This window comes from Cryptomeria japonica, chromosome 3 (assembly GCF_030272615.1).
Source record: "Cryptomeria japonica chromosome 3, Sugi_1.0, whole genome shotgun sequence".
Classification (NCBI taxonomy): Eukaryota; Viridiplantae; Streptophyta; class Pinopsida; order Cupressales; family Cupressaceae; genus Cryptomeria; species Cryptomeria japonica.
The window spans coordinates 819,310,578-819,323,849 of NC_081407.1; the positions used below are offsets into that span (position 1 = coordinate 819,310,578).

At 36.8% G+C, this 13,272-nt stretch overlaps 2 protein-coding genes across 2 annotated transcripts; both read right to left on the bottom strand.

The window, feature by feature from the left end:
• Window positions 1-4,274: 4,274 nt before the first annotated feature.
• LOC131874388 (uncharacterized) lies at window positions 4,275-4,757 on the bottom strand. Its single transcript, XM_059217737.1, has 2 exons — window positions 4,734-4,757; window positions 4,275-4,598 (listed from the first exon to the last, which is right to left on the bottom strand). Exons 1-2 carry the CDS (start codon window positions 4,755-4,757, stop codon window positions 4,275-4,277), a joined length of 348 nt encoding a protein of 115 aa, XP_059073720.1.
• A 6,759-nt stretch (window positions 4,758-11,516) lies between these two features.
• On the bottom strand, window positions 11,517-12,532 carry LOC131037309 (DNA polymerase delta subunit 4). The gene is made up of 2 exons (XM_057969401.2): window positions 12,292-12,532; window positions 11,517-12,127 (listed from the first exon to the last, which is right to left on the bottom strand). The coding sequence occupies exons 1-2, from the start codon at window positions 12,485-12,487 to the stop codon at window positions 11,931-11,933; spliced, it is 393 nt and encodes a 130-aa protein (XP_057825384.2). The 5' UTR covers window positions 12,488-12,532; the 3' UTR covers window positions 11,517-11,930.
• Window positions 12,533-13,272: the final 740 nt, after the last annotated feature.

A 13,272-nucleotide genomic window follows, 5' to 3' on the forward strand; every position in this document is an offset into this window, starting at 1 on the left:
TATGATTTATTTATTTAATTAATGGTCTGAATTTGGTTAAGTGAATTAAATCAAATAAATTGAATAATTTATTTAATAATAGGAGAAGAGGGTTAAGATGAATTAATTAAATATTAATTTAATTAATTATTTAATTGATGGTTAAATAATCAAATAAATATTAAATATTCATTTAATTAAGTGGACAGATTTATGTGATTACACATTCTATGAGGAAAAGATCATTTTGCAAGGGTCTAGTGCTTAACTTGCTTGGAAATGTGGATTTCCACCATGCTATGATCTCATCTTGCACCCCTCTTGGTCTCGTTCCATCTCACAAACAGTGTCTGCTTTTATAGGCATTTCACATACATTTTCAGCAGATTTGGAGGAAGGGCAATCAATTTATTCCCCGATTTTTTGGTATATTGGGAATTCAACTTCACTCCCCCACAACCCTTGTTGGCTTTGAACCGCCCTCCACCCCAAAACTTTCCCTTATGGTTTGGCAAGTCCCTTCTATATTCATCTTGATGGCCCCAGACTATTCTGAATGAATATTGCTTATGATGTTGGTTTCCCTGCCTGCCAAATCTTCCCCATGGGTCGTTAGGGATTGGTTTATATCCACTCTTGATGTGTGTCTGCTCGCCTAATGCCATTCGGGATTCTGTTCACTCTCGTGTCAACCCCTACATTTTGTGACTCGCTCTTGAAGCCTGCCCCAACGATGACCACACCATTATTCTGTTTCTTCCCAAACCCGACCTTTGATTGTGAAAATTGTTGCAGGTTTTGCCCCTGCCATGGCTTCTGTTGCAGAGGCTCCCTTTGCACCATTTTTTTTATAGTTCAATTGTTTTCTATTGTATTGGTATGTATTGGCATAGATGTTTTAAATATATCTATGTAAAAACTATCTAAAGGTTAGTGTTTATATTAAATTTGATACTTATTTACACAATAAAATATTAATATTTAAAATTTTATTTAAGCAAAAAAATATTGCAGCACTTTTAAATATAACAATTAAACATTTAGATTTAACAATTTTAATATAGTTTTTTTTTAATATTATATTTGTGGTACAATTTTAATTTTTTAAATTTCATTATATATATATATATATAGAGAGAGAGAGAGAGAGAGAGAGAGAGAGAGAGAGAGAGAGAGAGAGAGAGAGAGAGAGAGAGAGAGAGAGTAGGTAATGGGCCGAAGCCGATAAGGTGTACATACTATACCCCCTTTATGGGATTTGAACTTGTGACCTCTATATTAGGAGTACAAGTTCTCCACCACTAGGCCAACTCAGGTTGTACAAATTTCATTATATTTATATTCAATTTAATAGTTATATTTATTTGTTCTCTTTTTTAGTCCATCTCTAACTCTCTATATTTCTATTTCTATCTATCAAGGGATATCTACTTATTGTCTCTATGGTGCTCTCTATCACTATATCTCTCCCTCTCTCTATATATCACTTCTTATCTCTATCTTATGTTTCACTCACTCTCTCTCTCTCTCTCTCTCTCTCTCTCTCTCTCTCTCTCTCTCTCTCTCTCAGACTTTCCCTCTATATATATTTATCTCTTACATCTCTTTCTATCCATTTGTCATGTCTCTCTACATATCTCCCTCCATCTCCATCTACATATCTGTACTTTCCTCTCTAACTAATTGCAGGAACATGACGCATTGCGTCCCTTGTTTCACATTAATATCATGAAGATAATAATTAATGTCTTCAATGTGTTTTTTCCATTTTTAGGTGGAAACTTGAAATTAAAGTGTAGTTATCATTAAAATCATTTTCTTAATTCATCATGAGAAATGATGTTATGAATCATTTACTTAGATTTCAATGTATTTTTCTCTTTAGTTTTTAATATTTGAGAGTTATATTTAGTTATTTGTTGATGGATGTCATAATATTTTAGCCCAATAAATAACATATTGCATGGAGGTTTGAGAAAGTTCGATTTAAGCATATTATACTTGTGTATGACTATTATGATAGCAAACGTGTAATTTTACATATCTTGTAACATTATACCTTGAAAATTTGATGTTGATTCAGTTACACCATATTGTTCTCAATTTATAAACTTTAACTTTATAGATAACCCAATTTTCAATTTTATTTCCTTCACACTTATTGCATTTTTTTCCAATTATTAAAAAATAAAAATAAAAAATACTTCAAATTAATCATAGTCATACAATCAATATCAATTAATTATATTTTTAATAGATTAACAAAATAGATGAACATATCCAAGAAGCTCAATAATGCAAGGAAAGCTTACCTAAAATCTTAGCTTTCATTTTAGATATGGATTAAAAAACAAAAACACATACAAAATGGATATAAAGTCTATAAATACAAATGAGGTAACCCTCTCTTTTCTATCGAATGAAATTCCTATACCAATATATCACTAAGTAAAATAAGAAAACCAAAATATTTTGATGTGAGTTTATGAGAGGTTATTGGAGTTGGTTATGTAAAAAAAATACTTTTCTATGGATTGAAATTCTTATATCACCAAGTAAAACAAAAAACCACAATATTTTGATGTGAGTTTGTGAGAGATTATTGCAGATATTTATATAGGAACATATGCTTTGTAATGCATGGCTTTCCGAAGAATGGAATCCTCTAAGTTTGACACACTAAATCTCATCAATTTAATTCACACTTGCACACAACAAATTGATGTTGGATATGTAATTATATATGTTCAACAATGAGTTATTTTGATTAAGATAAACATGAGAAAGGGTCGAACCCATAAAATAACTGTCATAGAAGCAAGCAAGACGAGTATCACCAAGAGTGAGACAAAACCAAAAGACAATAGAAAATAGAGGAAGACTAACAATAAAAAATAGATGAAGACTAGCAACAACAAGAAGTCAAGCAATAGAGAGCAACTACAAATTACCAAGTAACTTCAAGCCTTTGATGACATGTCATTCCTTATTCTTTATTAAGAAAAGTAATCTTACTACATAGAAGGGAAAATAAGAGGTATAAAAGTGAGTTCCAAGGGAAAAGGAAAGAATTAATTATAAGGTTAACTAAAAGTAAGGAGAACATCATTATTAAAAAAATTAAACATAGAGTCATTGTAGTTTTTATAAGATTGATGGGCATGTTAATGATAAGGCTTTAGAAACTTCATATCAAACAATAACATAAAAATTAGAATAAAAAATAAAGGAAAAGGTGGCTCAAATAATTCTATGCTAACTCATAAAGAATAGGAAGTTGAAATAGAGGATAATTTAACGTAGATTATAATCTAGACTTTATATTGGACAACATAAGGAAAACAATAGAATTGAGGAGATAAGTAATTGTTGGTGTAAATAATTATTCATCATGGATATTATTACACTTACTTAAGTTTACTTAGGATAATGCATTTCATAGTAGTTTGGATATGAGACACTTGGGTGTTTGTGTCACATTGGGATAGTGTGTGTGTAGGAGAAATTCCACTTCTTATGGTGTTGATCTTGTTATTACACTATCATATCCACTTATTGTGGAGTGATAATTCCACCTTCGGTGGGTGATCCACCTCATGTGGAATATTATATTATTTCTCCTACCTACCCACACCTATTTCCTACCTACCCTTGTTTCTTATTGAGCCACATGTCATATTTGTGTGCTCATACATATCCCTAGCCTTGCCTATATAAGCAGGCTCATCTACATTGTATGTAATAGTGATAATCCAGTTGATTGTTGATCATTTTCTATTGATGAGAATACAGTTTATTCTTGTCCCATATTATGTCTCTATCTTGTACATTTCAATGACCTCTTGATCTTGGCAAAATCCAACATGGTATCAGAGCTATTTGGGGCTTCATTGATTCGTCTTGAAGAGGCATTATTGTGACGTCAAGAGGCAGATCTGAGGAGCAGCATCATTTGGAGGTGTCCTAGACCAGATCCGACCTCGCCATTGCGTCCGGAAGGCCATTTCCATGAATTTTGGTTATAAAGTTGGCCTATTTTGGTGAGAAAATTTTTTTCTCCATTTTTGCCTATATCGTACGGATTTTTAAATTTTTTATATTATTTTCGGAAAAAAAAAATTGTCTGAAAATATTATTTTTCGAAAAATTGTTTGAAATCAAAAAAAAATTGAAAAAATTCGAAAAAATCAAAAAAAAAATTTGAAAAAGAAGCAAAAAAAATATATTTGGTTGGGGGTCCGCAGACCCCCGTACCCCCCTACCTGCGCAGGTTGCAGGCTTTTTTGCAGAGACTGTCAGCCCCTGCGTGTTTGTACTCCGTCTGGCACGCAGAGTACCGCGCCGCCGCCGGCGAATCCCCTGGAGCCCGCAGCGTCCACCGCCACTCCGCTCCCGGCGCCTCGTCCCCGGCCCTCGCCTCCGCAGCTCCTCCGGCAGCTCGCGCCTCCTGCGTCTTCGCCTTCCGACACCGGCCAGCGCCGCTTCCCGGCGCCACCCCCAGATCTCCTCCCGGCGCCGTCTGTCAGCCGCTGCGCCTCTCGTGCAGCCCGAGCGCCTCCTCCTCGGCTCCTCCACCAGCGACGGACTCCGGCCTCAGCTCCACTCCGTGCAGGTGCCAACTCATCCGCCACGTGGTACAACCGTACAGACACGTGGACCCTCCGTACGCCAAGTCAGCAATTTTTTGTACGCCACGTCAACCATACGGACAGCCGAATCAACCTGTACAATCAGCAAATCCGTACAGTACGGACCGTACAGCCAGCAGGCCGAGTCATCCGTCCGTACAGTACGGACGCCCAGTCAGCCAGGCAGCGAAGTTTTGGTGACGGTCATACGGCCGTCAAATTTAACACAGTGTTTTGCTGACGTCAGCGCCACATCAGCAGGGTTTGAAAATTTTTGGACCCCCTCTCATTTGCATTTTTGATTTTGCAGTTCAACTTCAAATGGCCATAACTTGCTCATTTTTGCTCCTTTTTGGGTGCAATTTTTTTTGAAATGGGCTATAATTTCGTGCTCTCCGCAGTGGTGAAAGAATTTTTTGATTTTGATGCACGGATTTTTCAGAAAATGCAGTTTTTGGTGACTGTCCCTGAGTAATCCCAGTTTTTGCAACTTCGGAGGCTTCGTTTGGGGTCATCCGACCTCCTTTTTAGGTGCCGTTTTTTTTGAAAGTGCGTATTTTTTCGTCTACTTTCACATGATGCTATCAGATTGATGTCATTGTAAGTAGAAAATGTACTTTCAGATCTTGGCCAATTTTGGCTCTCTTGGTACTTGTATATTTGCTTGAATCTCAGTTAGATTCATTGCACTATTGATTGAAGTCTCTTGTATCTCATTTGAGAAGTTGTAAAATTTGCATCATAAGCCCACTTTGCCTTGTTTTGCAAGTGGCTCATTGTAATCGCACTAAGTATAAAGTGCCAAAATCATCACTTTTGGGGGGGTACTTTGATTGATTGAATTTGGGGGGTGTCTCTTGTGCTTTTGTGCTCTTGTGTTCTTTCCTTTTTGCTGCTATGGGTTCTTCTAAGTTTCCTCTCTTAACTCCACATAATTATGCTACTTGGAAAATTGATGCATGGAGTAAACTTATGGAAAAAGGACTCACTCATTACATTGATGGAACTATTGTTGCTCCAGCTGATCCTAAGGCTGATCCAGTTGGTCACTTAGATTGGCTCACTAAAAATATCATGGCAATTGGTACCTTAAGAAAGTATGTATCAAAGGATCTCATTTTTCATATTGAGAAATGCACTCTAATCAAAGATGCTTGGCAAAAGTTTCAAGACTTGTATGGTCAAGTTGATGAGATTAGGGGATATCAAATTGATAGTGATCTCACCATGTTAGATCCCAAGAACTTTGATACTATACAAGATTATGTCACTAAGGCAAATGAGTTGAGGGCACAACTCAAAGATTGTGGCATTGATAAGAAGGATACTCAATTGATATTCAACTTGATAGGGAAGCTTCCACAAGAATATGCAGCATTTGTTTCTAGTTTCCAAACCCGTAGGATGACAATGGGTTCAAGCTACAAAATGCCTACATTTGATGCTTTCAATGAAATGTTGATGATGGAACAAATTAAGTTGATAAGCATGGGCATTCTTAAGGCTTCTTCTAAGTCTCAAGCATTAGTGGCAAATCAAGGAAACAAAGGAAATCAAGGAAAGGACAACTCAAACAAGAAGAAATGGCAATCAAAGCCTAAGGAAAAAGCACCATCTTCTTCACAACAAGGAGATTCATCTTCTTCCAAGAAAGATAATTCACCGAAGAGAGAGAGACCTACTTGTGCTTATTGTAAAAAGATTGGTCATGAGGAACATCGTTGCCATACTAAGAAGATTGATGAGCTCACACATATCATCAAAAAACATAACATTGATTTGCCTAAAGTCTACAAGAAGGATGATTCATCAACTTCCACTTCCTCACATTCAAAAGGAAAAGGGCAAGCATTCATGGCTTCTACAAGTGGAAAGACTCACTCTTTTGGAACAAGAAAAGGAAAAGCTCTATGTGCTACAACAAATCATACTTCAAAGAGATGGCTTCTAGATTCAGGGGCTTCTCATCATATGGCATCTTCACAATCTATGTTCTCTACATTTGAGCCTTGCACCATGCCACAGATTTTGATGGGCAATCATACATACATGGATGTGATTGGGAAAGGATCTATTGACATTGGGGATAACTCCTTCAATGATGTGTTGTGTGTACCCCACTTGACAAACAATCTCCTTTCTATCTATCAAATCACACATGGCGCAACTAAGAGAGTTGTGGAGTTCACACCTGACTCAGTTTTTATTAGAGACATGGAGACTAGAGCTATCATTGCAACTGGGGTGGTTGATCATGCATCTCGGTTATACTCCTTTTCAGATTTTGTTGATGATGATGATTTCACATTTGATGATTCTACACATGATTGTGATGGTTCAGATTTTGAGGAGAATTTTGGACACTTGAACATGGGGATTCTCACATGTGACCCCGTTCTTGAGTCTTGTATTTCATCTTCTCATATTGATATCACATCACCTATTGCACCTGATGATGCAGATAGTGCGACAATTTTGCCTTCATGTGATTCAGTGCAGCAGGATATACATTGTCTTCCAGCTTCAGATTCATGGGATGATTACATGACAGATATTGCAGGTTTGTTTGTGGAATCCTACATTGCAGATTTGGGAGACATCATTGATGACATACATCTTCTCTTTGATGAAGATGATCCTTCTTCTATTGTTGCGAGGGCACACTCTGACCCTCTTGTTCATTCTCTACATGATCATTCTTTCGAGGTTGACATGATTGTGGATACTTATGTACAGCAGTTGGAGGAGGTCTCTTTATTCTTTGAGGAGACACATGAGTCTTTGGACATTGTTCTACATCCATCTCCACTAGATGTTGGAGTTCCTTTTTCAGTAGTATGGAGCAGTTCACCACCTTTGGAAGGGGTATCTTTCAGCATCGACATGGGGACACTTGAGCAGTTTTCAGAGATTCCTTTCATCATGAGTTTTCTTCATACATCTTCCCTTCATGATTGGGGAGACTTCAAGGATACACCTTTGGTTTTGTTTCTTCCTAAGGGGAGGAATGTTGTTCGACGTTCGTGGAGCAGTTTCTTCATACATCGAGCTTCTATCATTGGTGCAGATTCTTCATTGAGGGATGATCACAGTTTGACTTCTCTTCTTCTCTCATATGGGGGGGACTTTTTCCTCACATGGGGTTTTGTTCCTCACATTCTTCTTTGAGAGTTCTCTTGTATAGCTTTCATCTCTTTTTTGGGGGAGGGTTTGTTCCCATTGGGTTTTTCTCTCTTTCCCCACTTTGTGAGAGATTTCATTGCATTGGTTTGCATGCATTTGCATTTGTGCATGGGTACCTAACATGGTCTCGTAGCCGGGACCCATCTTGCATTGCTTAGTTGCATTGTAGACTTAAGTGCATTCCCCTAAGTTGCACTTAAGGGGGGGTGTTGGTGTAAATAATTATTCATCATGGATATTATTACACTTACTTAAATTTACTTAGGATAATGCATTTCATAGTAGTTTGGATATGAGACACTTGGGTGTTTGTGTCACATTGGGATAGTGTGTGTAGGAGAAATTCCACTTCTTATGGTGCTGATCTTGTTATTACACTATCATATCCACTTATTGTGGAGTGATAATTCCACCTTCGGTGGGTGATCCACCTCATGTGGAATATTATATTATTTCTCCTACTTACCCACACCTATTTTCTACCTACCCTTGTTTCTTATTGAGCCACATGTCATATTTGTGTGCTCATACATATCCCTAGCCTTGCCTATATAAGCAGGCTCATCTACATTGTATGTAATAGTGATAATCCAGTTGATTGTTGATCATTTTCTATTGACGAGAATACAGTTTATTCTTGTCCCGTATTATGTCTCTATCTTGTACATTTCAATGACCTCTTGATCTTGGCAAAATCCAACAGTAATCTTACTATATAATAGGGAAAAAAGAGGTATAAGTGAGTTCCAAAGTAAAAAGAAAGAATTAATTATAAGATTAATTAAACTTTAAAAGTAAAAAGATAAAGAACATTATTTTAAAAAATTAACACAAAGAATCATTGTACTCTTTATAAATTTACCATAAAAATAAGAGTAAGAAATAGGGGAAAAAAAGGATTCACATCTAGCTCATAAAGAATAAGTAATTGAAATAGAGGTCAGTTTGGACATAGATGATAATCTAGAATCCATATCTAAGAAGACGAAGGATAAAATTACAAGTAAAGAAGTTGAGGGTTAATGCATTGATAAATATTAGTTGAAAGTAGTACAACTTAAGTTCAAAAAAATATGATTAAAATTCTTTCTTTGAAAACTTATTATAAACAACTCCAAATAAGCTCTTATTTTTTTGCATTAGTTTTTCATAAATTAATTGTATTAATCATTACTCAATTAAATTAACTTAAAAATTAATTCAATTAAATATACTCTATCATAAATTAATTAATTCAAGACCCGTTCATGGGTTCCCCAGGGTTAATCCTTTGTATGATTCTCTTGATGAGAAGGTTGTGAAGTGGTCAAAGTCGGAGAGGGGGTGAGTGAAAATAAATTTCAATGGGGTCTCAAAAGGTAATCCGGGGACTTCAGGTGCGGGATGTGTGGCCTGTGACGATGAAGGGAAGATCCTCTTCACGAGAGAGCAAGAAGGCTTCAAGATGGAACCAATAATGAGGCGGAGGCTCAAGTGGCCTTACTAGCGGCTGATTTGGCAGTAAACATGAAGGCAACGAAGGTACATCTGGAGGGCGATTCCCAGATTGTGGTCAATGCCTTGATCAAAGGTGATACCCCATGTTGGAAGTTGAATAAATTCATACACATAATTAGTGAAAAGCTAAAATCTGTCCAAGATTTTTGTATCTCCCATGTGAAAAGAGGAGGAAATGCCATTGTTGACGACCTTTCAAATGTGGCATGTGAGCTTGCTATAGGGGAAGTGAGGTGGTGCGATTGTAAAGATGGTATCGTGTGATGGCGTTAAGGTTACCTGCCAAGTTTGTACGCTTGCAAATTCGAATTACATTTCTTTCAGTCGGTCTTCCAAAGTTGTAAGGCTGGCATGTTAATGCGCATTTATTGTGGAATGTCCTCTGAAATGGCGGCGGTGGTGGAGCGTGCCATCTTTACTTCTAATTTTGGCATTCTTGCGCATTTAATGAGACTGGTTTGTGAGTTGGTGAAGGAAACTGGTTTTTGGCAGACTCCATCGGATTTTCTTTTGCAGTGTATTCTTCCTGTGTATGCCCAGAATGTAAGCAAATTTTACCTTGCAGTCTTCCAAGCTAATGTTAGCTTTTCGAGGTCCCGTCCCACAGAAAAAGCTTGAGAAAATGTTTCTTGCAAAAGACCTGTTGTTTTTCAAGGCGGTTTGGTTGGTCTTGGGGGAGGAGGTGGCGGTTATCTGCCACAGTTATAGATGCAGAGCTGACATCTACTCCCTAATCATGGCTTGGGGACTAGAATTGGGATATTCATGTGTGGATGTGAGGAAGGTTTTGAAGAAGATTATTCCACAAGAATACCTGTTAAATATAGAGTCTCTGCTGGAATGGGTCGTGTCGAGTTGGGGCTTCAACCTCTCTGAAGGAGTCCCAGAGGAAAATGTTGAAATGCGAGTGAGGCATTCCCGAATCCAATTTCTTCATCGTCAAGAGGAAGCTCGAGCTCGTTTCAGGGACAATGCAAGACATGGTTGGAAAGGTTTGGTGGTTTACGTCCAGACAATGGAACTTGAAGATGTAATTCAATAGGCGGGTGTGGAGGAGAGGTTGGTGGATGAGATGAGAAGTAGGAGGTTGATTACGAGACAGCTATCGACGAAATTGGCAAGGCAAGTTGAATTGGGTGGAGTGGTCGACGACGCTGGTGGAGAGGTGGAAAGACTAAATTATCAAGGGGCTAATGCCGAAGGTACAAGGAGGACCAATGGAGATTCAAACACCTTGGCTGGAGGAGTTGTGAAGAAAGAGAGATGAGTTCTCCGAGCGACGGTACTTCTAGGTGCCATTTTTTTGTTTAGATAAAAATTTATTTGCAAAACTTGAAATTCATGTTTTTGTTATCAACTATTTGAACAGTTTCGGCCAGAATTTTGATTGGCATGATGTAATTTGTGAACTTTTGTTCTTGAAGCTATGGGTGTGGGGTAGTGTTTGAGCATAACATTGATTTTGGAAATCATGGTTTTAGATGGATGGTTTGGATGGTTTTTTTGTGGGTGGTTTGGGGAAGTGGTTTGATTTTGGAAAATTTTGATAAAGTTGTACTTTTAGCTTTAAATAATAAAATATAAATATTATCCATCAAAAAATTAATTAATTAATTAATCCAACTAACATAAATAATTAATCATAATTAACCCCCTTCACATTTGAAAAAATCTTGTAATTGCATAAAAATCAAACAAAACTTTGATTTTGTAATAAAATCTATCAATCTCCTCTTCTTGATGAGAGGCGACTAACTATAAGAAGAATCATCAATCAAATAATATACATAGTCAACCAACTAGTGCCTACTCATACCAACCAAAATATTTTGGCTACACTGCTAATTTAAAAAAACATATTTTATCCCAAATGATACCATTCATATCATGCCGTAAAAAAGGTGGAAACAAAATGACAGAGTGTCATTGAGTGAACAATTTAAAAGGACATCATAAATAATGTGAAAATGCCATCAAAATAAATTTAAAATAAAAACTTTTTAATTCAACTGAGTAGATTTAAACTCAACATGTTAACAAATAAAAATAAAATATAAACATAACTTAAAGATGGAGATTGGATAGTTAAGAATTTGAATTAAGACTTCCGAATCATCTGCCAAACAAAACTATTTTAGTGTATGCATTATTTCCTTAAAAAAACAAATCAAATCAGACGGAACCAAGACCTGAAATATGTTAACACAGCAACAATTGAGAGAGGACCAGTTTTAAAGGCAAATCCGAAATCGCTCTTGTACTTTTCATTCGCTTTGCACAGTCTGCACTACAACAAAAGGAGGAATTCCAGAAAAACAGAGAAAATTTTAAGGAAGACAGAGCATTTTCCACATAGGAAACCTAAAGCTTAACTTCAATAGCAACATTTCACGGAGTTCGAGGCCTAATTGAGCCGACTGCCTCAAACCCTAAGCTGTACAGCCTAAATCTACCTTTCAAAAACATTTTGAACGACGTTAATATTTTCACCTTTCACCGGCAAACCCTAAGCCTTCGAATTGTCCATAATGACGCCATTACAAACCCTGAGCCTTCGAATTGTATATAATGAGGACCTTACAAGCCCTAACCCTTCAAGGCTCAGTCCAAAATGACGACAACATAGCCGTTGCAGATTATTGCCTACACGCGGCCTTCCCAGACACAATCAGACATGCCGCCTGCCCTGTCCAGAAGGTCCTTAACATCCTGGGAGGGACTGAGGCCGAGCTGAACAGCCCGCTGCCAGCGCTCCATCCGACTGAGTCCTAAGCACGGCCCGTACCGCATGTCCAAGTCAAACTGCTTCAGTATCTGCTCCACGCAGTCTTCTTCCTCCTCTGCAAACGATAAACAATGCTTAGAAAAACAAATGTGAGAGGTTCCGTGTTCAAATCTCTTCGGTCCAGTTCTGAGATCCCAGGTTTGATTAATCAGAAAACAATGTCCAGAAAAGCAATAACGGAAAGGAAAGGAACCCCATGCAATTGCTAAAAGCGCTTACCATAAACCTCGTCATATGAGTTAAGGGAGTCCGACAGTGCTGCCTCCGCCGAAGTAGCAGAGTCGGTAGAAATAGCGGCATTTTCCTTCTTCAAACCTTTACCATTTTCAACACTACCGCTAAGTTTAGTAGATGAAGAATTCAGCGGCTTCCTATGAGGATACAGGGCTCGCAAATCTGATCTCCTGTTAGCCATTTCAACAAAACTGAAATCACGTAAAGCACGCAGTTAAAATTACAGAAATGATTCTGCCTTCAGCTCTTTATACTGGGAGCTCTCTTTCACGCCGTTTTAACCTCGGGTCAGGAAAATTGTGGCCGTTGGAACCATGGTTAGTTGTGTAACCAAGACTAATTAAAATTTTCTCGAACGTTACTCTATTTGAAATTTGCAAGCGGTTTGCAGCTTCAAAACCTTGCGAGGGGGAAGGCATAACACAAAGAACGGTAATTTGTGAGAAGAAAATAAATGCTCTACCTATATAATTTGATTTTTTTCATGATTAAGTTAATAACAATATCTGAAAGTGCTATTAAATGGTTATAGGTATAAATATTTGTAGATTTTTGGTCATTGGTATAAATATTTGTAGATTTTTAGTGCTATTAAATGGTTATAGGTATAAATATTTGTAGATTTTTGGTCATTGGTATAAATATTTGTAGATTTTTAAGGTATTGTATTTTTTAAAGTCATTCGCGTTGTTCTTAGTTTTTTAAATATTTACAAATGTGATAATATAAGAAATTTTTGATATTTTTTAAACAATAAATAATTTGAAAGTATTTTAATTTATTAATGGTGATTATGATTTTCAAAGATATTTAATATTAATGTAATAAGTGCATTATATTGTAGCTAGTTATGTGAATATATCGTATTATTAATATTTTAACATAATTAAAATTACATGAATAAGGAAAAAAGAAAAAAAATCAAGATTACAATTGGCATAACTATTGTAAGATATTAAAATTAGT

Bases quoted from the DNA above. Each gene is read 5' to 3' on its own strand.
- LOC131874388 (XM_059217737.1), bottom strand. From the start codon at position 4,757: ATGACTCGGCCTGCTGGCTGTACG. The intron at 4,599-4,733 runs GTCCGTACTGTA...GTGGCGGATGAG, and splicing joins CTCGGCCTGCTGGCTGTACG to TTGGCACCTGCACGGAGTGG.
- LOC131037309 (XM_057969401.2), bottom strand. From the start codon at position 12,487: ATGGCTAACAGGAGATCAGATTTGCGAGCCCTGTATCCTCATAGGAAG. The intron at 12,128-12,291 runs GTAAGCGCTTTT...TATCGTTTGCAG, and splicing joins CTCATATGACGAGGTTTATG to AGGAGGAAGAAGACTGCGTG.